This window comes from Rhinolophus sinicus, linkage group LG07 (assembly GCF_036562045.2).
Source record: "Rhinolophus sinicus isolate RSC01 linkage group LG07, ASM3656204v1, whole genome shotgun sequence".
NCBI classification, from domain to species: domain Eukaryota; kingdom Metazoa; phylum Chordata; class Mammalia; order Chiroptera; family Rhinolophidae; genus Rhinolophus; species Rhinolophus sinicus.
The window spans coordinates 40,749,545-40,774,725 of NC_133757.1; the positions used below are offsets into that span (position 1 = coordinate 40,749,545).

At 39.1% G+C, this 25,181-nt stretch overlaps 1 protein-coding gene across 8 annotated transcripts in view; it reads right to left on the reverse strand.

The window, feature by feature from the left end:
• Positions 1-25,181, reverse strand: part of RHOBTB1 (Rho related BTB domain containing 1) — a 113,053-nt gene that overhangs the window by 14,642 nt on the left and 73,230 nt on the right. For 5 of the 8 annotated variants that reach the window (XM_019731797.2, XM_019731795.2, XM_019731796.2 and 2 more), the window contains 4 exons: positions 20,879-21,080; positions 20,427-20,530; positions 5,089-5,274; positions 1,612-2,591 (listed from right to left, as the gene is read on the reverse strand). In XM_019731797.2, the coding sequence (XP_019587356.1) occupies positions 1,612-2,591; positions 5,089-5,274; positions 20,427-20,530; positions 20,879-21,070 (1,462 nt within the window). In that variant the 5' untranslated portion in view covers positions 21,071-21,080. Of the gene's footprint in view, positions 1-1,611; positions 2,592-5,088; positions 5,275-10,369; positions 10,428-20,426; positions 20,531-20,878; positions 21,081-25,181 lie in introns of all 8 variants that reach the window. The other 3 variants (XM_074339479.1, XM_074339480.1, XM_074339478.1) reach the window with 2 other exon arrangements.

Sequence of the window (25,181 nt, forward strand, 5' to 3'; positions counted from 1 at the left end):
AAGGATTAAGGAAAGACCACCATGAGCAGCCTCGCCGAGAGTGCCACCCGTATTCATCGACCTACATCTCTTGTACTTTCTCTTCCATATCTTTACTTACGGATTTTGTGTCAACTCCCACCCTGGCACACCCAGTTGCCTCCATTTTCTCCAAGGATTAAGCATTTAAAATTACACATGGGGTCACAACATAAATTCTCTGAACCTTATATTTTCCTCTTCCCTATTATGAACAATTTCAAACATACAGAACAGTGGAAAGAATACTACAACGATAACTCATTTATCACATTGTTCATATTTTGTCATGTTTGCTTTAGCCATGTATTTATATATGTGCAGACATTTTTTAACAGATAATATTGTACTTCATTCCTAACTACTTTATTAAGAGTTTTCTAAAAATAAGAACATTCTCCTTGGTAACTATACCATAATTACTCCTAAGAAAATTAACAATAATTCCCTAATATCATCCACTATGTAGTTTATATTAAAAAATTCCAATTATCTCTAAACTGTATTTTATAGCTTTTTTTTTTCTTAAACAGAATCCAATTGCGGCTCTCACACTGTATTTGGTTGTTATGCTTCTGTAGTAAGGACAGGGAGAGTTCATCAACTTAAGGTCCACTGTGTAATTTGCTTCAGGTTTGTATCGTTTTCCATTAACTTTTAAGACTGCTTCTATACCATGTTTGGAGTAAATATTACTCATAAGCTTTAACATTTATGAACAGATTCAGTAACCACTTACTCAAGGTGTATTACCATGCTAGGCATTAGGAAACATAAAGACAAAAATAAAAGTATCCATATAAATAGAAGTCAGGAAGTCAAATTTTTATAATCACACACACACACACACACACACACACTCAGAGCACAACTTCAGAACAAAACTAGTACAAGCGTGTAAGATAGTACAAGCATGGGTCTGTAACCTATCTTGGATACAGGCCAGCAGTGTACTGAAGCAATTACGTAAGGATGCTGTGGGCAGCTTATGGCATAGTTATCAAAGACAAAGATGGAACAAGAAAAATACAGAAAGGAGTGTGAGAACAAAAAAGGAGAGGGGATGGAAAGAGATAAGGCACCCCTGATGGGAATGCAGAGGGTCACCAAAATTGCCTTAAGGATTTCAGTGGCCTCAGGACTTGAGATCACAGATTTTTGTCATAGGTAATTGCTGAAGAGCCAGTGGACAACAGACTTGGTCAGGGAAGGGATCCTGAAGGGAAACTAAGCATTAAGCTGACTGGCTCAGGCTTGGGGGTAAGCTGACCTATCCTTGGAAGCACTGTGATACCATGGTACTTGAGGGGGAAGGCTGGGTTGAACTCCTGGCTCTCCTATTTACCGCCTGTGTAGCCATGTGCACGTTACCTAACCTGTCTGTCCCTCAGTTTCCCCATCTGCAAAATAGAGATAATACTTAGCCCTTAAGTCTGATGAGAACTAAATACGCATATATGTGTAACTTAAGTAAATGGGAAAAAATAAGTACTTATACATGTTAGTGGCAGTATCCTTTCCCTTGCTCATGTCTGCTAAGGTTTGATACAACACACCAAAGGTATCCATGACTTGGCAATCAGACCCGCTCACCTGAGAACGTCCCCTTGCTGAGACACTCCTTTATCCGATTGGCCTTCCTGACGTGAAACGCTTTTGTAATCTCCTGGTTCATGAAAGCTTCCTTGTTCATGATATTTTCCACCATCATCCTCAAGTCGAACATCTCCAGGAGTTCCGCGATCTGAGCCAGGCCCACCAAATCCTTTTCCTTTTCATCCAGCTGCCCGGTATAAAGAAACTGGAGCAGGGTCCGGAACGGGCCTGGCTGGACGGAGGCGTCCATCTGGACCACAGTCACGGGGCCCACACGCTTTGAGATGGGATTGACTTGCATTTCCCTGTGCATGCCAATGAAGCCTTTACTCCAGCCTGACAAAGTCTGCATCTCTGGGCTGGAGCCCTCAGCTTCCAGCCCCAGCATCTCCTGTTGGGATGGGTTCTGGCTTGAGGGCTCCCACAGACCAGCCTGAGGTGTCCTTGGGGTGCCCTCTTCCCTTTCCTCATCTGGGTCAACACTCAGTGCCTGCCCCTGGAAATCCCTGCTCGGCCTCTCCATCTCACAAGCGCTTTCGCTCCAATTTGGGGTTTCTTCACATTCCAATAAGAAAAGATCATAAAATTTGGAAGAAGAGGTAGCGAGGTAAATTCGGTGTGCAAAGATGTGCTCCTGGTCCTGAAGGATGAACAGGACATCGGCACACAGAGGATTGTCCAGCAGACAGGCAGCTTCATTCGTCCCTGTGGAGGGACATTCTGGAACTTTGATGACTGGTGGAGGGGCCTTTGGAGGTAGGAATGGTGCCTGAAGCAAAGGTTTCTGAACTTTTTTTAAGTGAGATTTCCAGAACTGCAGGTGCCGGCGGGCAATCAGTGCTGCTCGGATTGCATTGTCAAACACATCCTTGACTCCAAACTGGTCAAATACGCTTGTTTCATAGTACGGGATGCCAAGTTCCTTTGCAACCTCACGGCCTTTTTCAGGCGGCAGGATATCCCCTCTCTTTATGGGCCTGAAAGAAGATATTTAAAAAATTATGATCAGCCTTATTTTAGGGAAAACAATAGTAACCGGGGTCTACCTAAGTACCTAATTGGATTATACATTCAAAATCCTATTCAGGTTTTTAATAAGGCTCTTGAAAAATCTCCTACCAACCTCAAGTCTTTCAAATATAAAGGACTTATGACTACAGAAAAAATAAATGCTTTCAGTAGTAACCACAAACATCAGCCGTTTACTAGCTTTTTGACCTGGGCAAGTTACTTAACCTCTTCAAGTCTCTGTTTTTACATCTGTGAAAGAGGAATAGCAATAATGAGTACCTACATCTTAAAGGACTGTTGGGAGGTTTAAATGTGACGATATGCTTAGCACAGTACCTGACCCACTATGCCTGGGGCGTGTTAGGTCTTATCATCAATACTGCCACCAGCATTACCTTCTTTTTCATCTTATGCTTAAATTTTGCTTTATAACTTTAAAGTGAATCCATGTTCGTTTTCTCATTTGAACCTCCCAACAACCCTATGGGTGTTATTTTTGTTCTACGTTCTGAAGAAACTGAGGCAGAGAATTTAAAGGGTTTGCCTAAGGTCACATTTGCAACTTGCTGAGAGACCTCTATTAAGCTGTTTAGAGTCTAGAACTCCTTAGTCTAGGCCAGCCAAATGGTGCACATTGAACAGCTCAATAAACCTTTATTAGATTTGTGACTCTTCTTTCGTGTCTTTCCCCTTCTCTTTTCTTTCACTGTCTTCAATCAAAAACTCATCATCTTTTGTTTGGACTAGTGCATTAGCCCCTTAATGGGTCTTTCTTCAGAATGTCCACATTGTAGCCCACAGTTGTCACTGCTGCATGAAAAATCATTATATAACATAAGTGTGACTTAACCACAATTCTTAAAAAAAGGAAATGTCCTCTGGTTCCACAAAGCTCATGGAATGAAGTCTACATCCTTGACGCTGGCACAAAAGGCCCATTTACAATCTAATCAAACCCAAGGAGGCCAAACCTTTGGAAGTAATATAAGCTGCATAGTGCTGTGATTATAACGTAACTAGGGTAAAGACACGGCAGATTCCTGAACACACGTAAGATGTGCTCTGCTGTTACCCTCTTCACAAACACATATTTGATTCGAAAACATACTCTCAGGAACTGATCTTCCTAAGTAAGTGTTTGGTTTTTAAGACCAAAGGTAATGTGTGTGACAGGCACTGGTCTTAGGAGAAATAACACTGGGTAGAATTCAGATTTGAAGACCTGGATTGAAAAGAGGAAAAACTGCGGAGTATTACAAAGGTGGAAAGGAAATGTAGGGAAGAAAGTTTAACTTCAAGGCTTGCTCCTGTGGGCATTTGGCGCTGCAACTTGTTCCTGGGACTGACTTGAAAACCACTAACTGATGAAACTTTTCAAGGCTCAGCTCAAATACCACATCCTTTATGAACTCTCAGAACCCCTCTAGAGAAGGCCCTGCCCCCGCCACTGTCCTTTAGAGCTCTGTGGTGGTGAGGCCTGATCATTTTAACCTATTCTTTTATACAGAAAGCTCTGAGGCCCAGGCTGGTCTCTCATTCACATTTAAGGCTAGAAAGATCATGAAAACTGAGCATGAAATGTTTCCAGAAAATGTATCCAAAACGTACCTAGGATCTCGTAAATTGTCTAAACAAAGTACCATTTGCTTGTGCTGTGAAAGTATAAAAAGTTGTAAAATTCTGCACCAAGCCTAGAGCAAACATTGAAGGAAGGTATCAATAACAGCATGCTTCTCAGCAAAACATGTAGCTAAACATATATAACATTATTTTGAGGGAATACTGAGGGAGCATAGGTTTTTAAAACTTTTACTCCCCCTCCCCCAATCAGTATCCACATTTTATACAGGGTGAAAAAAAATCCTCCTTTGAGTTGAGTTTTAAACTTGTGACCCTTTAAAAATATAACAACTAGAGACATTTAAAAAACAATGGTGTTGTTTTGCAACTATAGATCCATATGATTTTTTTAAAGTTGGACATTGTCATTTTGGGAATGAAATACTCTCAGACATTGGATTGAGGAAAATGAGAAGATTAAAAACACTTGGATATGCGTGTTTGTAGGACTCTGATGTTCCTAGGGCCAAATATTGTGGCTGATCATACTGAATGTGAGTTAACTTTATTATAACAATCATAATTTCAAGATGAGTCGCTAATGTTTTGTCTAATATTTTACAAGTTTCAAAGCACTTTTCTACACACCATGTCACAGTTAGAGAATTCACTTCAAGCACCGGTCAACCATTTAGAAAAATGGGTCCCTACCTCAGAGGTGATGGTGAGCATGAGAAGCTTTCAGGACATGGCCCCTCATGATGAATAAGGTAACGGAAAACGTATGGCAGGTTGATGGGGTCCCAGGACCATTGCAGAACAGAACTCTAGGCTACAGAGACATCTGCTATCTCTAAATTTTAATTTGGCCAGCACAGCAAAACACTGAGTCCCTTGGCTTACCTTGCTAAAGGGCGTCTGGCTCGATTAACAGCTTCGAGATCAGCATAGCGGAGATCGAGCTGGCAGCCAACTAGGACAACAGGTGTGCGCGGGCAAAAGTGCTTGATTTCTTGATACCACATGGTTTTCACATGATTTAGGGAATTGGGATTAGCAATTGAAAAACAGAGGACCACAACATCAGACCTAAAAGGAAATCACAGAAAAAGCTATAATACCTTTTAATCTTTTTTATCATTATAGTTCCTCCCCTCTCCCATCCGTCTAATGCCAATTATCATGTCACCATTAAAAAAAAAAAAAAGCCTAGATATGAAAGTACATCTCAGAGTCATGCAAACAGCCTGATAAGTTCCCACATTCCAGCACCAACACAGCTTGAGTTCGTTTCCATATTGCACTGCAGAATGCCTCTGCATTGAAAAGTTTCCAATGGAGCTATTTTACAGGATAGATGGTTACCCAAACTTGACTCAGTCCTGGAACCACAACATGCTGAACTATTTCTGTTCATCACGAGAAATAGTTCCAAGATAAAAGAAAATAATACAAACTGTCTTTTACCAGTTTAAACATAAAGGTGATGATGACTCAACCCAATGAGATAAAGTAAACAGTTTCAACATTACTGAAAATGTGACAGGTATTTGCTGTACAAGGTCGGCAAATACACAGAAGGATTTCTACCCTTCTTCCCACTTAAGCGCACATGTAGAGAGCACAACCACTTATCTGTTTCTGAATTTGCAGGAATTTTGACTCTTTACTAGGTATAAGGCAAGAAGGTACAATTTAACATAAAACTAGCAAGAATTATATGGGTGGCTAATTAGATGAAAAAATGTTGGAAGCAGATTTCTTGAATGTTATTGATGACACATGGCAGGTATATGGGGAAAATAAAAATTGCTTTATAGTCAATTTTGACATAAAGATCTTCCATTTTTGTATCATAACTTACCATTCCAGAAGCCAAAGTACTGTTTTACAAAACAGTTGTTCAATTATGGTGTTTGACAGATAGCTGCTAAATGGTATCTTCAATCAGAATTATCAACCATGCTTCTAGGTTAAAATATGCTGAATGATGGCTTTGAAACATTGAGGCAGAAGAGTATAAAGAATAGGAAAAGTTATGCCCAAGGAGTCAAGACTATCTTGCAGTTAAATTCAGAAATAAACTCTTACGATTTTATTAGATGTTAATTTATTGCCTTTATTGTTTATGTAATGAGAAGAATCAAGTCGATGAATCAAAACATTTTCTTTTTAAATCATTAATGAGCTTTTCCCCTACATATCAATGAAGACAAACAAATATATCCAGGCAACCATAAAATTTCTAAAAATAATCATTTGCAATGCAGAAAACTGCAGGGTGCTTACATTAAATGTAATTCACAAGTTGAGTCTTTAAATTTATATATATATATCAGACCACAGCCAATAGAGGGGAAAATCATGAGATTAAAATATTTACAAATCATAAAAGGAGGACCTAGGACTCAAAGTAGATGAATGGATTAGTCTGCATGTTGAGAATGTCCTTGAAATAAAGATATTAGCAAAGATTCTTGGACACTGGAAAATATAAAAATATAATATGTGTAAAGATATGCACAAATATATAAATGAAAGGGAAGCATGTCTTTGCAATTCTGATTTAGTTAGTAGAATATTCTGTGCACAGTCTTTACTTCTAATCAGCATAAATAACAGTACCCAGTAAAGCCAAGAATGCTTTGAATTTTACATTTTTTAGGAGCTGAGTTTTCTATTATTCATAATCCTATTTATATAGGATATCTGATGCAGCTCTGCTGTAAGCTTTGTCCTGATCATAAAATAAAGCCACCATGAATTTTGGCACAGTGAGAATAATATGGCAATATCTGAGGTTCGATATTATAGAGAAATAACTAAAGAAATGTATTCAGCACCTAAAAGTGGAATATTATGTATTTGTATAAAATTGGTCTAATTTGTGCCTTCTATTTCCATATTAAGGCACACGGCTATAAAGGAAATCATTCTCAGAGCTTAATTTATATGACAGACATGTAGCTAAATGTCAATTCCGTTATCTAATTTTATAATACAGCATGTGATGTTTTGAAATTAGAGCTAGCTCGGTTGCCAAGGTTACCATGATAACACTCCTGCCACTGAACACATACTAGTTACTCTCCAGATGACCTGTAAACAAGTACAGACAGGACCTTGGGGGGTTGGAAAAAATGGAATCTCCTGATGATAGTAGCACAATGCCATCGCACAATACAGGACCGGAAGACCCAGCTTCTAACTATGTTGCATCAATATCTCAGTGTATGAAATGCTGTTGGAAAGCTAGAAAAATAATTCAGTGCTTTGTAAATATTTTGTCTCAAAAGAATGATAGTTAAAGAGAAGAGATTGTACTACCTCTGAAACTAACATAACTTACTGAGGCAAAATTCTATCTGTATCCTTGGAATAAAATTATTCTTTAATCTTAATGCACATTTAGGTGCTATGAGAATCTGTCCCCATTTAGGTGCTACATCGAAAGCGTTAAAAATATCATATTTGCTTAAATATCTTTGGTTTAACCCTTGTTGATCTAAATGTAAGTGCAAGTTAAGAAAACATTGTTGGGGGTGGCTGGTTAGCTCAGTTGGTTAGAGCACGGTGCTAATAACACCAAGGTTTCAGGTTCAATCCCCCCATGGGCAACTGTGAGCTGCGCCCTCCTTAAAAAATAAAAAAATTAAAAAGAAAAAGAAAACATTGTGTACAGATGATACAGAATCCTATCCTTTAGGCCTGAGTGTAGAACCTGGATGTTCTACCTGAATGTAGAACCTGTAACCTGATTTTAACTCAACGCTGAGAGAAAATGGATGTAGTAATAGGGACATAGAAAGATGCTGCTTTACCATGTTCTTCCTCATCTCAACAGTCTTGTCTAATTCCTAATTTTCAACACATCACTATCTTCTGTGACACAAACACCTATAGAATCAAGTAACGTTTTTGAGAATGCCATTTACTCCCTGTAGATTTTGAGCCATTTTTCTATCTGGTCAAAGAAGGCACCAAACCTGCAGCTAAGAATATCTCCAGCTTTAGGCAGAATTCCAAGGAACTAGAGATATTAAATAACTTTTAATCAAAACATTCATTCCCGTGTGGAGACTGTTCAATGTCTGACAAAAGCTCATGTTTAAAAATGCCATTCCTACAACAGATAAAAAGGCAAAAAGGAACTTCTAGCATTTTTACTTCTGTGGCTCTGCTACAGTTTGTTTTGTTGTGCTTTTTTCACTTTGAAGAGATGAGTTTAAAAATAATTGGGAGGGGGAGGTGTGATGAGGACATTCTCACAGATTAGGCAGTAGGGTTAGTAGTGACCTCAGTGTTCCTATTTCAGCTGTAAAAAGAATTTGATAGGATTTAAATGGAGTCCTACAGCTATTTGGAGTAGAAAGCCCATGAATTTGAGAATGCAGAGACAAAGCATGGAATAGACAAAACTCTGAACTCCAGAACTTGAATGTTAAGAAGGGATAGGAAGAGGTTTGGATTACAAAGGATTTAAGAGTGTGTAGTCTTAGTTGCTTGCTTCTGAATGTTTATTTTTTGGAGAAAATGTGATTTCTGGTTCCTAGGAGAAATAGCAATATAAAAGTTTCACTAGGGTACTAACACATCAAATAGTGCCCATGAAATAATGTTTTGATTAGTGAAGTAAAAAACAATCCAAAGTAAGTCTATGTGTTGAAACAATTGTGAATCTCCCATTTCATGGAGAGGTAGGAGGTGGGAAGGGGATTAGAGAGACCTAGTAATCCCAAACAGCTTGAGCTGATAAAACCAATCTCAGTTGTATCAGTTTTTCTTCAGATATTAAACAAACAAAAAAACACACATTTTTCCCCCAGTTATCTTTCAAGGAGAACACTGGCCAAAGATAGCATGTAAAAAAATTGGCATAGATATTTGGATAACCTAAGGAGTGCATGCAAACTTGGGACCAATTCTTGTTGGAGGATTAAAGGAAAAAAATCAGAAAAAAGTGTATCTTATACACATATCTTAGCCTAAGTTAAATTTTAAACAGCAAATGCCACACATGTTCTCAAGGCCTGTCTTTATAATGTTTACAATCAAATATAGCAAACTTGTGGAAAAGATCAGAGAAGCAACCAAGAGCTAAACTGTTTTCCAATCTGAAATACCAAATTCATCTTTTGAAGAAGTGGTTGAAAAAAGGTAGATAATCAATATCAAAATTTGGTTATTAATAATGAGTTCTCTAAGTTCTTTCCTATCACAAAGGTGCTGTCTACTTAGTTTGTCTTCCCTTTTTTAGTCCCATCTATTTTGTCACCATTGTCCAGCTAAGGAGCTGTGGGCCTTAGGTTTTCTTATCTGGTTAAGCGGAAAAAAAAAATCCTAAATTCTCCTTTATCTAAGATCAAACCAATTTGATGGGCAATGTGAAGGCCAGTAGCTTCCATCCAGTCCTCCCAAGAGCTGTGAGTGGGACAGCCAAATGCTTGTCTCCAGTGTACCAGTTCTGATTGGGTGTCTCGCTGATGAACACTTGGTGACCAGGTATAAGCTAACAATTATACTGAATTGACTCTTGCTTGGAAGTATGTCCTTTTTAAACAAATTTTAGGTCTTTTGTTCTATGATTGGATTCCACCTCTTTATATGTCACTACCACCTATTATCATTTCTTTTTCATTTTTTTTTTTTACTAGAGACTCCCATATCCTTTATATGGGTAGAGATCACAATCACATTTTAATGGGTTTCTTTTCTTTGCCAACGTATGTAAATCCCCGTATGGTGAAGTTTCATGAAGTCCCTGACCTCCACCTTTGGGGCTTCAAGCTTCCTTTTCCCCCGCTGATAACCAAGGTAGGCTCTTTACAGAAACATTTTCAAAACTATTCATGTCAACAACACACCTTTCATGCACATAGTGTGACAGTGCTATGCAAACAGACAGATCAAAACAGCACAAAACAGCTGGGAGCATGGCAGAGGAAAGAGATGTGTAACGTGGCTTTGGAAATTTTTAGTAGGGGAACAGCCCGGTGTGTATGAGATGCAGAGGGAGTGGTCAGTGATGGTGAACACAACCACCTGGGGAGAAATGGCTGTGTAAGCTCATACTCATGGAAGATGGAGAGGCCTGAAGGGCAGTGCCTGGCAGGGGTCTGGGGAGAGCAGGGCGGTACCATGCAGTGCCCTGAATGTGAGCAGACAAATCAAGTCAATACTTTACCAATAGCAGTGAGGCTTCTTAAGTACAGATGTTATGTGGGGAAAACTGTGAAAACACCCTGAAATATATCCAGATTTGGGAGTGATTAGCATGCGCAACTATTTCTTCCAAGCCCGTAACTGCATGTTTAGTAGGAAGCAACATTTTACATCAGCCTTCCCCCACCCTCCCCAAATGGGACCAAAGCAATGAATGCTCTTTAGTGCAGGAAAGCCATAGCCACACCCCACCAATGCCACCAAACCCTAAGATAGATAATACTCGAGTCTTAAAAATGGTTGGCCCTACAGTCATAGTACAAATATAACAGGGGACAATGGCCCTACCCTAGAAGGTTGTTGGTTATCATCCAATAGAAACCAGCTATTTTTCACTTAGTGTTCTGTTTTCTATACTTAGCAATCTACTTTCCCGTTAGTATATTTGTACACCTCACACAATCATTCGAAAAATTTAAATGCATGTGAAATTGGGTGAAGCACAAGTAATTTGTTAGAAGACATAGCATCAGCAATCTCATTTCATTCCTGGTCAATGGAAGCAGGAAGCATTGACATAAAGAAGGCTTACTTAACAGCAGAAGGTGAAATTGTGGTAATAAATTCCCTCCTTCCTCCACCTCTCCTCATTTCTCTTTGGCTTTCCCTGAAGCTAAATGACTGAGGAACTTCCTTCCTACACTGTTCCTGTTTTCCCCTGAGAGCTAGACTACTTGTAAATGTAAGGAAGACTCTGTCAGTTAGAATGTCAGGTGGGAGCTCTCTGGAATTAACCTCTCTGACTCTTCTGAAATGAAACTGAATAAACCAGCAAGATCATTCTACCACAATAAGAAAGGGAGTTTAACCCAGGCTTCTCAGCAATCCTATTTGAATCAATAAAGGTACAAGGACTTGCTAAGTCCCTTATCCAGTGTCAGTAAGCAATCATTTGATCATTTCTTCCAGAAATATTAACTGACGACTTACTGTGTATCAGGTACTTTTCTAGACATTGGGGGTACAGCAATTAGTTAAAGACACAAATTGCTGTCCTCATCGTGCTTATTTTGTCTTCTGATATTCCAGAGGTAAACAGACAATAAGCAAGAAAAATATGTAAAATATATAGCATACTAGGTAGTGACAAGTGCTAAACAGGAAATAAAGCAGGAAAGGGGGTAGAAATATTGGAGAGCAGAAGTTGCTGTTGAAATGTGGCCATGGAGGGCCTTACTGAGAAAGTGATGAAAGACCTAAAGGAAATGAGGGAGCTAACTTGCTGATATCTTGGGGGAGAATACAGTGGAAAAGGGAACAGTTAGTGCAAAGACCCTGAGGCAGTAGCGTGCCTGGGATGTTTCCCTGAGGTAAGGGGAGCAACCGGTTGGAGCTAATGTTAGTAGAGGCAACGCTGGGCCAGGGCTAGGTCCGGGGGGGTCTCAGGGGTGTCTGGCTCTTACTCTGAGTGAACTGATAGACCATTCGGGGTTTTGAAGCACAACAACATGATGTAATTTATGTTTTAGCAGGATCCCCCCACGGCTATAATGAAAACTGACTAATTGGTGGTGGGGAGAGGGTGGTCATGTGGGGTAAAGCAGAAGGAGGGGACCTGTTAAAATATAATAATCCAGAGAGAGACGGTGGTGACTTTGGCCTGGGAGCAGACAGTAAGAAGGGGCTGCATTCTATATGTAAGTGGAAGGCCGACCAGACAGGATTTGCTGATGGTCCAGGTGGGGGCGATGACCAAGAGGAGTCAACAGTGATGCTCAAGTGCTGACCCTGAGCAATTCTTTCTTCCCTGTTCCTGGTATTGACATCTTTAGTTCAGCATTTCTAACACTGATTAGCAAATAAAAAAGCCTTACAGATATTGGAGGATAAAAAATATAGATGCAAATATGTCTGCAGACTCAAAGTCTAAAAGCAATGAGGGTGGCAAAGATATATTTTCTGTGTTTTAGATGATCTGGATCACTGTAATCCTATGCTTAAATGCTTTAGTATAGAATCCATAAATTTCCGCCACTTCTAATTTTGTGAATTATTTATATGCATTTACTCTAGTGTATTTATGTTTGTTTATTTATTTTGGATGAGCACAAAGCAGTAATAATCCACCTTCATTTGTTCACTTAATGCCCTCAACTATGAGCAAATGGATTTATATATATATACACAAATTTATATATGTGATTATTTTTTTAAATGATTCTTATAAAAATCTTGGAAGTGATACCCAGAGAAGAAACAATCTATAGTTGGAAAAGTGTTATTCTTAATACAAATAATACTCTGTTTAAGAATACTCACTCAAATAATGCATTGCAAGAAAATTTACAAATCCAAATATTTGGAGGAAAAGAAGTTTTGGGGTTGTGGCTGATTTTGCCTCCCTCCTTTTTCTCCTGGCTTCACAGCTTATCTTTTCATTTGCTAATTCATTTAAAGAGAGGTTCTTCGGCACCAGTGTTTCCCATCTTTGTCACCTTCAGGTTGGCACTTGATTTGTTATTCTTACATTAAAAGTGCAAATGTAAAATTCAACCCAGTGAAATAATTTGGAGTTTGTTATAATGATATTTCCTTGTAAATGCCTTAGAAGATCCTGGCTTGTATAAGATCGATTGTTAGATTCATGAGTTCCTTCAACTAACATTTATGAAGCTTCTACTATGTACCAGTCTGAGGCATTGGAGACATAGAGAGACAAAAATCCTGTTCTAAAGATACTAAGAATAATAGGATAAGGGGAATGGACAAGAAGAAGCTTAAGGAGCAGTTTTCAAATAATGCAAACATGGCTGCAATAGAGATTTGCAAAGGTACTCATTCTATGGGATCATAAAGGAGAGACACTTCACCTGGATTCTGAAGGTGACAGGGAGGGTGCAAAGAGTTTGAAGAGGCTTCTGGGAGTTTGTGACCCCCCGTTCTAAGTTCTTAGAATATTAGAGGTAATTAAGTAGGTAAAGAAAAGGTGGGCTAATGGTGTAATTTCTATACGGATGTGAAGCATGTTTGTGGCCTAGAAGCTACAGAGAACAGAGACCTGCAAACATCTTCCTATGACTGGAGCAAGAGATGGGGCTGGAAAGGCAGGTGGGGACTCAGTCAGAGAAACGAACAACAGCAGAGCCTCATACCCTCGTGTAGCTGCCCAACCCAGTGAGGCAACATCCTGATCACGCCGCTCTGCACCCAATTCCCAGCTACAGTGACTGGGTACCAAAGGGAGGAGGTCATTTATGTAGGTTAACGCCCGGAGGTTACCATTGCATTTTCTAGTTCCAGAGAAAACCCACTATGGAAAACAAAATTGTTACTATCTGATGGGGACATTGAAAACTTTCACGGAATGTGGTGTTGTCTATTTGGCTATCACAGGGTAGGTTGTCAAATGTACCTCCTTAGAAAAAGATACAAACACGACCACAGCCAAAGAGGTAGGACACTTGGTCAGATGATGATCCCCACATCTGACGGTTCCATCTCTGGGAAAAGGAATCCCAGAGTCTGGGACAATTTGATAGTGTCCTATCATTAGTTTTGAGATTCTAGAACCCTCCCATTTCCCATATTCCGCTATTAAGAATCGGGTCCCACTTTTTAACCTAAGTTCACACAAATAAATGATTTATGTTTTCAGTGATAATTAACTTTAAATTCTTTAATTAAAACATATATTGTCTACCATGCAAATTTTCTCAATGTCATAGACCACTTTTGTTGCCATAAAAATATTTCCATGTAAAAAAACTTTTTTGAGATACAATTGAAATACGCTTAACTTTTCATACTTAGTGTTCAATTTGATTAGTTTTGATATACATATGCACCCCCAATATTATCATCCCAATCAAGATAATAGACATTTCCATCCTCCCAAAGTTTGCTTGTGTCCTTTTATAATTCATCCCTCCCTCCATCCTCTCTCCCAGGCAACCAGTGATCTACGTTTGGTCACTATAGATCAAGGTGCATTTTAAAAGAATTTTCTAGAAATGGAATCACACAGTTTGTGTTCTGCTGTTCCTGGTTCCCTTCACTCAAAAGCTCTTTCTCTAATCTTCAAGAGGTTCCTCCCTTTTGGCTGAGGTTCCATAAAAAGCATCTCGATAATTCCATGGCAGTGTTTACCAAAGCATGGCCTGAGAACAGCCTGTTTTATAATCATCCAGGTATTGGCTAAATTTTGCCGATTCACCTCTCTCTAGAGCTCTGACATCAGAATAGCCAGTGTGCTTAGGCATATTCACATAGGAGTACTAGCAGTTTCAGTCTAACCTCTTAGGGAATAACTATTCCTGTCCCTTGGTCCAACTAGCTGCTTTTCTTATGTCTTTCTACTGTTTTCTGTAACCTGGGCAAGTCTTAGTCCTTTCTGCCATAGCAGTACAGAGGACAAAATATCTTTAACACATAAGTTGCAAGAATTTTCCTAGATCCCTTTGTACCACACATTTACCAATGTGGTTTGGATCACTTTTCCATAAAGTACATGCATTGCTAAATTTCCTCCCTTTGCTCCCTTGCTATCCATTTATAAAACCCCCCGTCATGGTCAGGTCTTGGGTGAAGAGAGTAAGCACTTGCCTCAGGTGCTAAATTTAAAGAGGTGTCAAAAAACTCAGTAATACACGTGAAAAATATATTTTAGAAAAACAAAAACAAAATTAAAATGAAAAAAAAAAATCCATGATGAACAAAACACCAAAATTTTAAATAAAGTCGGGAACAGTAACAGTGCTATAGTGAGCCTGAGGCAGAAATAAAAAATCAGGAATAGTGATCCCATCTTTTAAAAATTATTATTATTTCTATTTTATTCCCAAGGTGAATTCTTTACATGTATTCACCTCACCCTAGTCCTGGCCCTGGTCCACCTCCCCGTGATAAGTTTCTCTGCCCACCAGGCTTTTTGCCATGCTGAAATAATCATTAGAATGTTACTTCTGGCTCAGGATTTAAAACGTACCCTGAACAATAAGAGCTATTTCAAAACACTGTATCTAGACGCATTAGTTGTTTCTGGCTTTCCCCTCGCCATTAACCACAAGCACAGCCAATCCCGGACAAAGACAAAAACACTGGTCACCCATAGTCCTGAATTTTTTAAAGGGCCTCAACCAAGCATTCAAAATGGGACCTATTCATGTTGTATCTGATTACATGTGCCTTCAATGTGAAACTAGACCTGTCTTATCTAAATAGACACACAGAAACCACAGCTCTGATTAATGTTATCGTTTAAAACATGTACTGTACATGAGCTAACAACATTTGAGAAAACTCAGGGTATAAGAATAATTTATATAATAAATGGATTCTAACTAGACTGAAAATATGCCCAGAAACTGTAGGGTGTAAGGGTAAGTACAGTAGTTCCGCATGCTCACGTTAAATTTTGGGGAGAAAACATACCATACAAAATACAGCTATCCCTTGCTATCCACGGAGAACTGGCTCCAGGACCCCCATGGATACTAAAATCTGAGGCTGCTCAAGTTCCTTATGTAAAATGGTGTCATATTTGCATGTATCCTACACACATTCTTCTGTACACTTTAAATCATCTGGAGATTAGTTATAATACCTAACACAATGTAAATACTTATAAATAGTCATCATACTGTATTGTTTAGGGAATGATGACAGGGGAAAAAGTCTGTACATGTTCAGTACAGATGCAAACATCGTAGGCTTAACTACACAGTACACATCAGCAAAACCATGTACATTTTTTAAAAAAGTGTTTTTGGTCTGCGCTTGGTTGAATGTGCAGATGTGGAGCCTGCAGATATGGAGGGCCAACTGTACTCAAGATTCCCACAAAATGTCAGGAAGTTCGCTTGAACGTATCATTTTTATTGAAAGAGAGGGGATTCATGTTTCACTACTTATAGATACATACAACGGATTATTTGCTGTGTATTAAAAACTTAAGAGAAACAATGGAACATTAGAGCTGGTGATAGGTGGTGAATGCTAGCTTTCAGTGCCCACAAAGAACAGCATACGAATTACCCTGCACCAGGAATAAATTTAAACTAAGTTTGTCATCAATCATCACTGGTGAAAGGGAAAAGAGAGGCTTTGTAGGCAGACAAAACTAAAGGGAAAACTTCATTTCCATTCTCTCCTAGCTGTCTGACCTTGGCCCCTTTCTGTGCCTGTTTGTTCAACTGTGAAATATGCCTACTTTGCAGGGTCATCACAGGAATCAAATGGGACAAGATTCACAGAGCACCTAGCCCAGGCCTGGCTCATAAGAGCCCTGAGGAAGTGGTAGCTGCTGTTATCACCACTACCTGCGGCACTTTATTAAGTGTTTAAAGGCTTTATTAAGTGTTTGAAGGTTATCTGACCCTGAGATGGATCAATGATGGAGGTTTTCAAGGAAAGGAAACAATGTAATTTATAATTGTTTATGTGTGGTGTGACGATAGAAGAGTAGAGGGGCCCGGATGTCATACTGAAGGCAGAGCCCCTCCTATTTGCCTATATTTTCGGTGCCAGGTACCTAAGCATGAACATTTCATTCTTATAATAGTTCCAGGGAAAAACTTTGAGTTGAGTGATATCCCTTTAACAAGAGTCTCTGTTCTTGCCAAAAAAAGAGCAGCTGATCACAGTCACGATTACTATGTACAGTTTCGTTTTTGACATTTTAAAACATTCAGAAAAGAGCTTCAAAAGTTCATGCAAAAGTGGATAGAAAGTAGGTGGTGGAAAGAAAGGCTACAATAGAGTTGAAGTCATTCATTCGCTCCAGACAGACAAGAAACAGTTTGACAGATTTGAAATGTGTTGTGTGAGGACACTGAGGCTACTCTGCTATCTTTCATCTTCATTGAATAGAAGGACTGCCATCAGTACTTTTTCTTGGATGGAGACTTTCCCTTCCTGAAGTTAAAAGGGGTCCACCAGATGACCCTTTGAAATCTCTTCTAGTTCTTAGCCTTTGCACACATATATAGCAAACAGACAGCCAGCTCATCAATGTGGGGTGGTTTTCAGTTGCATAATGTTTAAAATGAGGTTGAGGAATCCTGGTATACTAGAAAGAGTGGGAGCCAGGAGTCAGGTAGAGCTGGGTTTGAATCTGCCTCTGAAGCTCACTATTGGGCAAGTTATGGTAGGTGGTAAAACAACACAACCATACTCAATGGCAGCGTGGGGATAATCTCTGCCGCCTCGGGTTCCTGAAAGGCTTAACGAAAGTAATGTTGACAAAGCACTTAATATTTTGACTGACCCATTATAGACCTTTGATAGATCAGAGAGATACTATTCTAGTTAGCTGAAAAAAAGGGGTTGGATAATTGACTTTAAAATCATGAAGAGAATAATGACAACATTCAGGTTATAGTTATTACCACGCTAGGAAAATTGCAAATTTGAATTAGCAGACTGACACCCCCTTGGCCTACAGGATCCACTCTGCACACTAGAGCTTGTCCATGCCAAAGAATGTTTGAGTGGGAAAATTATTAACTAGCTAAGAAGCAGAGGAAACTGAAGGTGAGGTCTAAGGCGTCTTGGTATGAATATGGTGTTTCTCAATGTCGTCACAAGAATCAAACGAGTTATTTCAAAAAGGTTCCAAAGTACATTTCCAAGTATAAGGAACACATCACATGCTACTGACTTGTAATTCACACCAAGTATAGCAAAAACATCAGTCAAAAAACAGGTTTGTAAACCGAACTGATTGTCAGAAACTGTAATTAGGATTTTTCTCCTTTACAAATTATATGAAGGTAAAAATGGAAGTCATAAAAAAATTAAACAGCTTTCACAGAGCAATGAAATGCTGTAGTCAGAGCCCAGTCCTGAATAAAAGAAACTCCTATTACTATCGGACTTTTCCACAAACGTTAATTGTTTGGTGCTACATCAATAAGGTATTACATATTTAGTGTTTATAGAAAGACGCTCGCGTCCAAGACAGAATAGTTCTGGTTTTTGTTCTTTACCAGTGGTGGGGTCTGTGGCAGGACGCCTGGAGGCTGTGGAGAACTGGAAAACACAGAGGAAGTACAAGGTACAAACATGCATATAAAGGGAGGCCCACGGAGAGCTGGGCCAGAAACATGGGAGTGTTTCCTGAAGCCCCTCTGTGTCACTCCGACAATCAAACTTGGCTTGGAAAACATGTCCTGTTTCCATCAAAGGGGGGAACTGGTTACAGTTGATAGAACCAAACACTACAGACAAGGGAGCGGAACAATGCACTTTGAACTGATGGAATCACATGAAAGAGCAGCTTATTTTTGTTGGTGAACAAGCACAGGCACGACACAGAAAATGACTCCAGTTACATCAGCGAGCTGGCCGTGGCCCAAGGTACATGCCTGTCAATATTAGATCTATGAAGGCCACTGTGCCATTAAATCAGCCCTAAACAGGAATCTCATAAATGACAGTGAAGCAGCCCTTATATTACTGCAATACAAGTTTTACATTGTGAGTCCAAGTTAAAGTTCCTTATTTCAAATGCACAGATTTCAAGTGGCAACAAACCTCTGAGCTGTTGAAACAGCCTATAGAAGAAGCTAAACCCAATGTCTCAGTAAAATCATATTTCAGCCCATCGTTTTCACACCTTTTTAGAAGTGGGGGTAAAAATAGTCCTTTGAAATCTATTGTGTCTACCCTTACTTGGCTTAAAGTCATCATTTTATTATACTTCCTTAAAACCATAGATACTACAAATGTGACTGCGTAGTACTTACAAGCGTAGTCCTTACTTTTTTCCATGTTTGTGGAATAATTGGACAAAAGAAAAAACCAACATGGCAACTAAGATAAGAATCAAGAAATGGAAAGAAAAAAAACAACAAAGCAGGAAATTCAGGAGAAGAAAAGTATCTATGATGCCGACTATTATGTTCAAAAGTCCTTGTTCTTATGCATTAATATCAATGTTTGCCTTCCGTAGGCCTCTCTGAGGCCCCTTGAACAAACTGGTCTAAACCACAGATTCTTTCAGTGTATGAACTACTTCTCAGGACGAGGGCAAACCCTTTCAGCCGTTTATTCAGTATTTGAGACCACATGGCTAAGTGCCAACAAAAGTCTGCACAGAGGCTGAAGAGAGCTACTGGCCTGAAGAAATAGAGGTCCTTTTCAGAAATGCTTATCTCAATACCAAGGCGTAACTAATGTGTTTGGAGTAGCTAACTAATCCAATCCTGTGAGGTAACATGATGTTTGATGTTGTTAACCAGGGACCACTGAACCACGAGACCTAAATTCTAAACTTAAAATGCAATGTGTTGATTTACAATTCAGGGATAAGAAAATTTCTTTATCTGGAATTTAAGAGCGATAACACAGTCCCTGAGAGAGACTTTGAGTGAGTTGGAGCCACGGAGACTAGGTTGCAGTTATGGTGACGAGAAGTTCCAAGTATTTTAAGGCACTCGGACCATATTCCTATTCATATTAATGCTTCTAGATTAATCTTCCCTTTACTGGACTTTCCCTTCGTCATCTTTTTCTTTTTTTAATGAAAAATAGATATGAGTGTGTCAGTTCATTTAGGAAATATGCCTTCAGAGGTATTGTTCTTTGTTTTTAAAAATGACCTTCAAATAAAAGTAATAGACTTTTCAGATAACAAAGCCCAGAGCAAATAACACCCGACTCCGCAAATGTGGTCATGAAAAGACCGAAGAGACCTTCAGAAGTGGGGTGGCCAAGTGCTAAAATAACTTAAAACACTTTAACAGAAGGCAAATAAAGCATCATTCAGGAAAACAGCAATCAAAGCAGCCCATGGCTGAAGGCCCAGGAGAATCCTCATCTAGTTAAGGTCCCAGTTTAAGGCCCTGGTTGTTTGAAGTAAAGTAATTCCTGGGAGGAACCTAGTGGCAAGGCAGACTGCTTTTCTTGACAACAGGAAATAGCACTGTTTTGGGAGTTCTTTTTCTTTTCTTAGACACAGTGCAGAACCCAACACATGTCAAGGCCATATGATGTGGTTGTTGTTGATCCATGAAGCAGCTGTGGATTTTGGAAAGGAAATTGTACTCAAGCTCAACTGCACCGCACCAGTCTGGGTTTACCTGCCATATGCAAACCGCCTGTCTTTGTGATGGTCGCCAAAAGTGTCCCAAAGCCTGAGAGAAACACTCACTTCATCAACCACATCCCGGGAACGCTCCAAGACCTGCAGGAAAGAGAGAGCATCCAAGCTCAGTCTCATTCAGGAGAACAACGTCTGGGCCAGCACCCCTCACTGCCCACCTGACACACTTCCATTTAGTTCTCTCCTTCCACCTAACAGGACTTAAGCTAAGTCCTAATTCTCTTCCTGGAATCACATGACTCAAACCCTCCTTGTTCAGGATACCACAGCCATACTCCCAAGAGTGCATTTGCTTGTGTTTTCTCTTATGGCACTAAAAAGGTTCATTTTATTTCCAATGCACACATTGTATCTCTGCCTTTTAAAAAGTCAGACTGGCAGTAGCAATGATGTACCCTGAGGGTTCTAAAGAAACTCTGCACATCCTACCTCCTGGCAGACCCGGTACTGGTCAATTGCCCACACGGTTGGGACATGGGTGGCCAGCAGCTGATACTGCGTTAGCGTAGTGTTACATGCTCGGGCACAGATCAAGCGTGTCTTCCCCACGGCGTTGTCTCCCACCACCACGCACTTGATGGTTTCAACGTTGGGTCTTTCGTAGTCCATGTCAGTGTCCATTTATAAAGCTCTATAAGAGAGTGGACACCACATTAAAGATCCCATGCTTTTCCAGAACAATCAAAGACATGAGGGGTTCAGGCAGTTTTCTCTTTGTCTAGGCACTTCTTCGGAGGTGCCCAAGCATAAGCATGAAGTCTGGAAGTTTATACTAAGCCTACGTGAAACTTGAGTTTTCTTTTTATATCTCACACAAGTACAAAAACACCGGATTGTTATTTTGACCTCAAACAGTTTATTCCAGTTAACATGTTATTTTCTCCTTGGTTTTCTCTAAACACAACCTGCCTACTGGAGATCCATCCAGATGAGTCAGGACTGCTGGCACACATTTATAGCTTATCCGCTACTCATGTTGACCAGTCAAAGAGAATCTTCACCTGCAGGCTTAACCTTAGACATTTGGGGCATAAGCTGCCTTGGCAATACTAACATCCATACCATCACAATCTTCTAAAGATCCAATGGCTCTCATTGAAAAGCAGTTTTTTATAGGTTCTAAGTTATCACGATGACTTAAGAGGAGATTCAAAAGTGCAAGCAGAAAGGACTACCTGACTGTAAAGAAGAGTAAACTGTAGACTGAATTTTGATACATTAACAAAATTAACAATTGATATTTATTAATTTATTTTTATTTATCAAATTCATAAAAAAAGATATTCTCTGGAACGGCACCATAAAACAATACAAATGTTTTCATTCTCTTCCTTTCTGTGTTTTCATCAAGAAGTCTGGAGCATTTGGTAAAAAATGATTTTACCAAGCTGAGGAACTACTTTGGAATTTTCCTGAAATCATCAAAAGAGGTTTAAAGGGGGTTTTTGAGTGAGAAGGGGAAGAGAGAAAGCTGCTGCCAGCCCAGATAGGAATGTCCATAAACTGCAGAGCTGGTAGAAGCTGGATGGGAAACCCACCCATTTTAAGATTTTGATGAACTGTAATTTCCCTTTTGAGGAAGTCTATTGTTAAACTGAAAAAAAATTGGTTAGATGGTCACTCTTAAAGAGTCAATAATGGTTTTAATGGCCATAATGGTAAAGAAACTATTCAGAGTAGGACCTAACACATAATGGGGACTCAATAAGTGTTTGTTTAATTCAACTGATTTGAGAAAAATGATCATTTGGATAATATGAGATTTAGAGTAGAGAGGGAGCGATAGAAGGAAGAATATTAAGAAGAATGCTTTTTCATAGTTAAGCCTATCTGAACATGGAATTATCTTCTGTAACACCATCACAGGAGGTGATAAACCAGAGGCTGGAGATCTATTTGACAGGAATGGAGTAGAGTGATGTAAGGAACAGATGTGTGGTGAGGCTAGGATCTGATCCGTGGTTTCTACACTATTGGAGAGGCTTAAAATAGGCAGATACTTGCCCACTACCTGGCAAATGCTGATTCTGAAGGGCGATCTTTCCAAAATCTTGCCTTAGGATTCTACGGTTTCACTACTTCCCTATTTAATAGTATAATATGGCGAAAGCATGACTTTGGCATTAGATGAATGGTTCTTAAGTACCCACAAGAGAACATTTAGCAACGTCTGGAGCTATTTCTGGTTGTCACAATGGAGTTGGGGGAGTGCTACCTGCTCCTAGTGGGTAGAGGCCAGAAATGCTGCTAAACATAGTAGAATGCACAGGACAGCCCCCCAACAAAATGTCGTAGTGCTGAAGTTGAGAAATCCCTGCTTCCGATTGATGTGAGTTTGAGTCCTAGTCTCCCCATTCTCTGGTCATTTGATTTTGGGCAAGTTATTTGTACTGCCTCATCTGTGAAGTGGGGATTATAGTACCAGTTCTCTATGATTGTGAAGATTAGATGAACTGATGTTTTCAGTCCCTGCCGCCATACCTGATACATGGATGACTTCAAACGTTATAATCATGATGCTGAAGGTGAATGGCTTCGTTTCATTTTTCAATTAAATTTATTGGGGTGACATTGGTTAATTATATAGGTTTGAAGTGTACAATTCTATAATACATCATCTATATATTGCATTGTGTGTTCACCATGTAAAGTCAAATCTCCTTCTGTCACCATATATTTGAACCCCTTTACCCTTTTGTACCTCCCCCGTTATCCTCTGGTAATCACTATGCTGTTGTCTGTGTCTATGAGTGTTTTGTTTGTTTGTCCTGTTTGTTTGTTGCTTTCAGTTTTATATCACATATATGAGTGAAATCATATGGTTCTTGACGTTTTCCATCCATGTTGTCACAAAATGGCTGTATTTTATCTTTTCTTATGGCTGAGTAACATTCCATTGTATATAGTACCACATCTTCTTTATCCAATCATCTATTGAAGGAAATTTCAGTTGTTTCTATGTTTTGGCCACCGTGAATAATGCTGTAATGAACATAGGGTGACATATGTCTTTACAATAAATGTTTTCAAATTTTTCAGGTCAATACCCAGAAGAGGGATTGCTGGGTCATATGATAATTCTTTTCTTAATTTTTTGAGGACTCTCTATACTATTTGATGGATGCCTTTAGATAACAATAAAATTGAGTCAGGTGGAAGACCAGAATTAGATGCAAAATCATAGACTTAATAATCGCAAAGATCTATAAAAGGGATAAATTTTAGTAGAGCAATTAAAGGGTAATTCATTGAAAAACAAAGAGCTAAATACAAATGGAGCATAGCTGACTTTAGCCAAAAAAGGCAGAAAAAATTCTGGGTGGGGAGGAGCATATAGTTAACTAAACGATAACGGAGTTAGAAAGGTAGGTTGAACATATTTTTTAGTGGGCATTTCTAGATTGTAGAATGAAAATGATAATGCTTCTTAATAGTCTTTGATAAGTTTCTGGTGATATTACCATGGGGTAGCCTGTGCCAGAAAAACAGGTTCCATTTGGAGCCTCACAACTCTGGAATCTGAGGTATATTATTTCTAATGCTCTGGGTGGTGGAAAACCTTACTCTTCTGAGAATAAATTTTATTTTATTTTATTTTTCTTAGATAATTAAAAGTCACAGAGAGCCAATCCCTAAAATTTGAAGAATGTGTGAATGTACTCAAAGTTGCGATGTGACACAAAAAATATAGAGTTGGTTTTCTTGTTGGCTTGCAAACTAGCTCTGATAGCAGCCCCCAAAGAGAGATAGTACCAAATAACTTGAATCATGGCAGCATAGGTGGAATAGCTGTGTAGCTATTACAGGAGACTGTTTCAGAGGGACAAAAGCCTCCTACTTTTATATTAAGGCTATGAAAACAAAAATATCATTATTTATTTATAGACACATCTCATGCTAAAAAGAATTTCTGTGTCAAAGGTGAGAATAACATCTCTGGGTCCTCTAATCTTGAGCAATCTGCTCAAAATGAAGTAACTGCCGAAGGTGAACCTTGTGCTAAGGGGACAGCATGTAAGGGAAATAAAAGGCAGAGCAGAATTAAATACTCATCACCAAGACCACTCACTTCAGACATGGACTTTTCAGGAAGGCTTTTCTGTATTTTCAAATACTGAAGATCTTTCCTTTTGGGTAGAAATTAATTTTGTCATAATCCAAAAGCAATTGAAGGGTGTGAAATCACAGCCTAGGATGCAAACTCAGGCTACACGTGTCTTATTGTAAACTGATTGTTCATCTGTTACACATAAATAAACATTAAATTATGGTAGTAATTATAAAAATATGCAATTTTCTCATTCTTTACTTGTTACGGGCTCTAATTTATTCATATCTAGCACTCTTATGTTGAATGAGCTCTTGGGACCATCTGGATAACGACTATCTGGTTTCTGATTTTTTTTAGGGTGAGAGTAATAAATACTATTCATTTAATGCTGTTAATAAATTTCACCACCATAAATCCTGAAGATCTATGCAGATACCCTTTTGCCTTTAGATACACATCTGAGGAGGCAAAGAAAGTATCAAAGAGAAAGCTAGAAAGAACTGACACTGATAATCTGTTCCTATGGTAGATTTGTAGTCTTCTTACCCAAAGCTGACTTGAACTTCACATCATATTTTCCCTGAACCTGCAGGATATAGTTGCTGACAGTTAAAATAACTGACAAAGCTACCTGCACACTTCGGAAGTCAGAACTGGTAATTTTATTTAAAAATAGTCAAG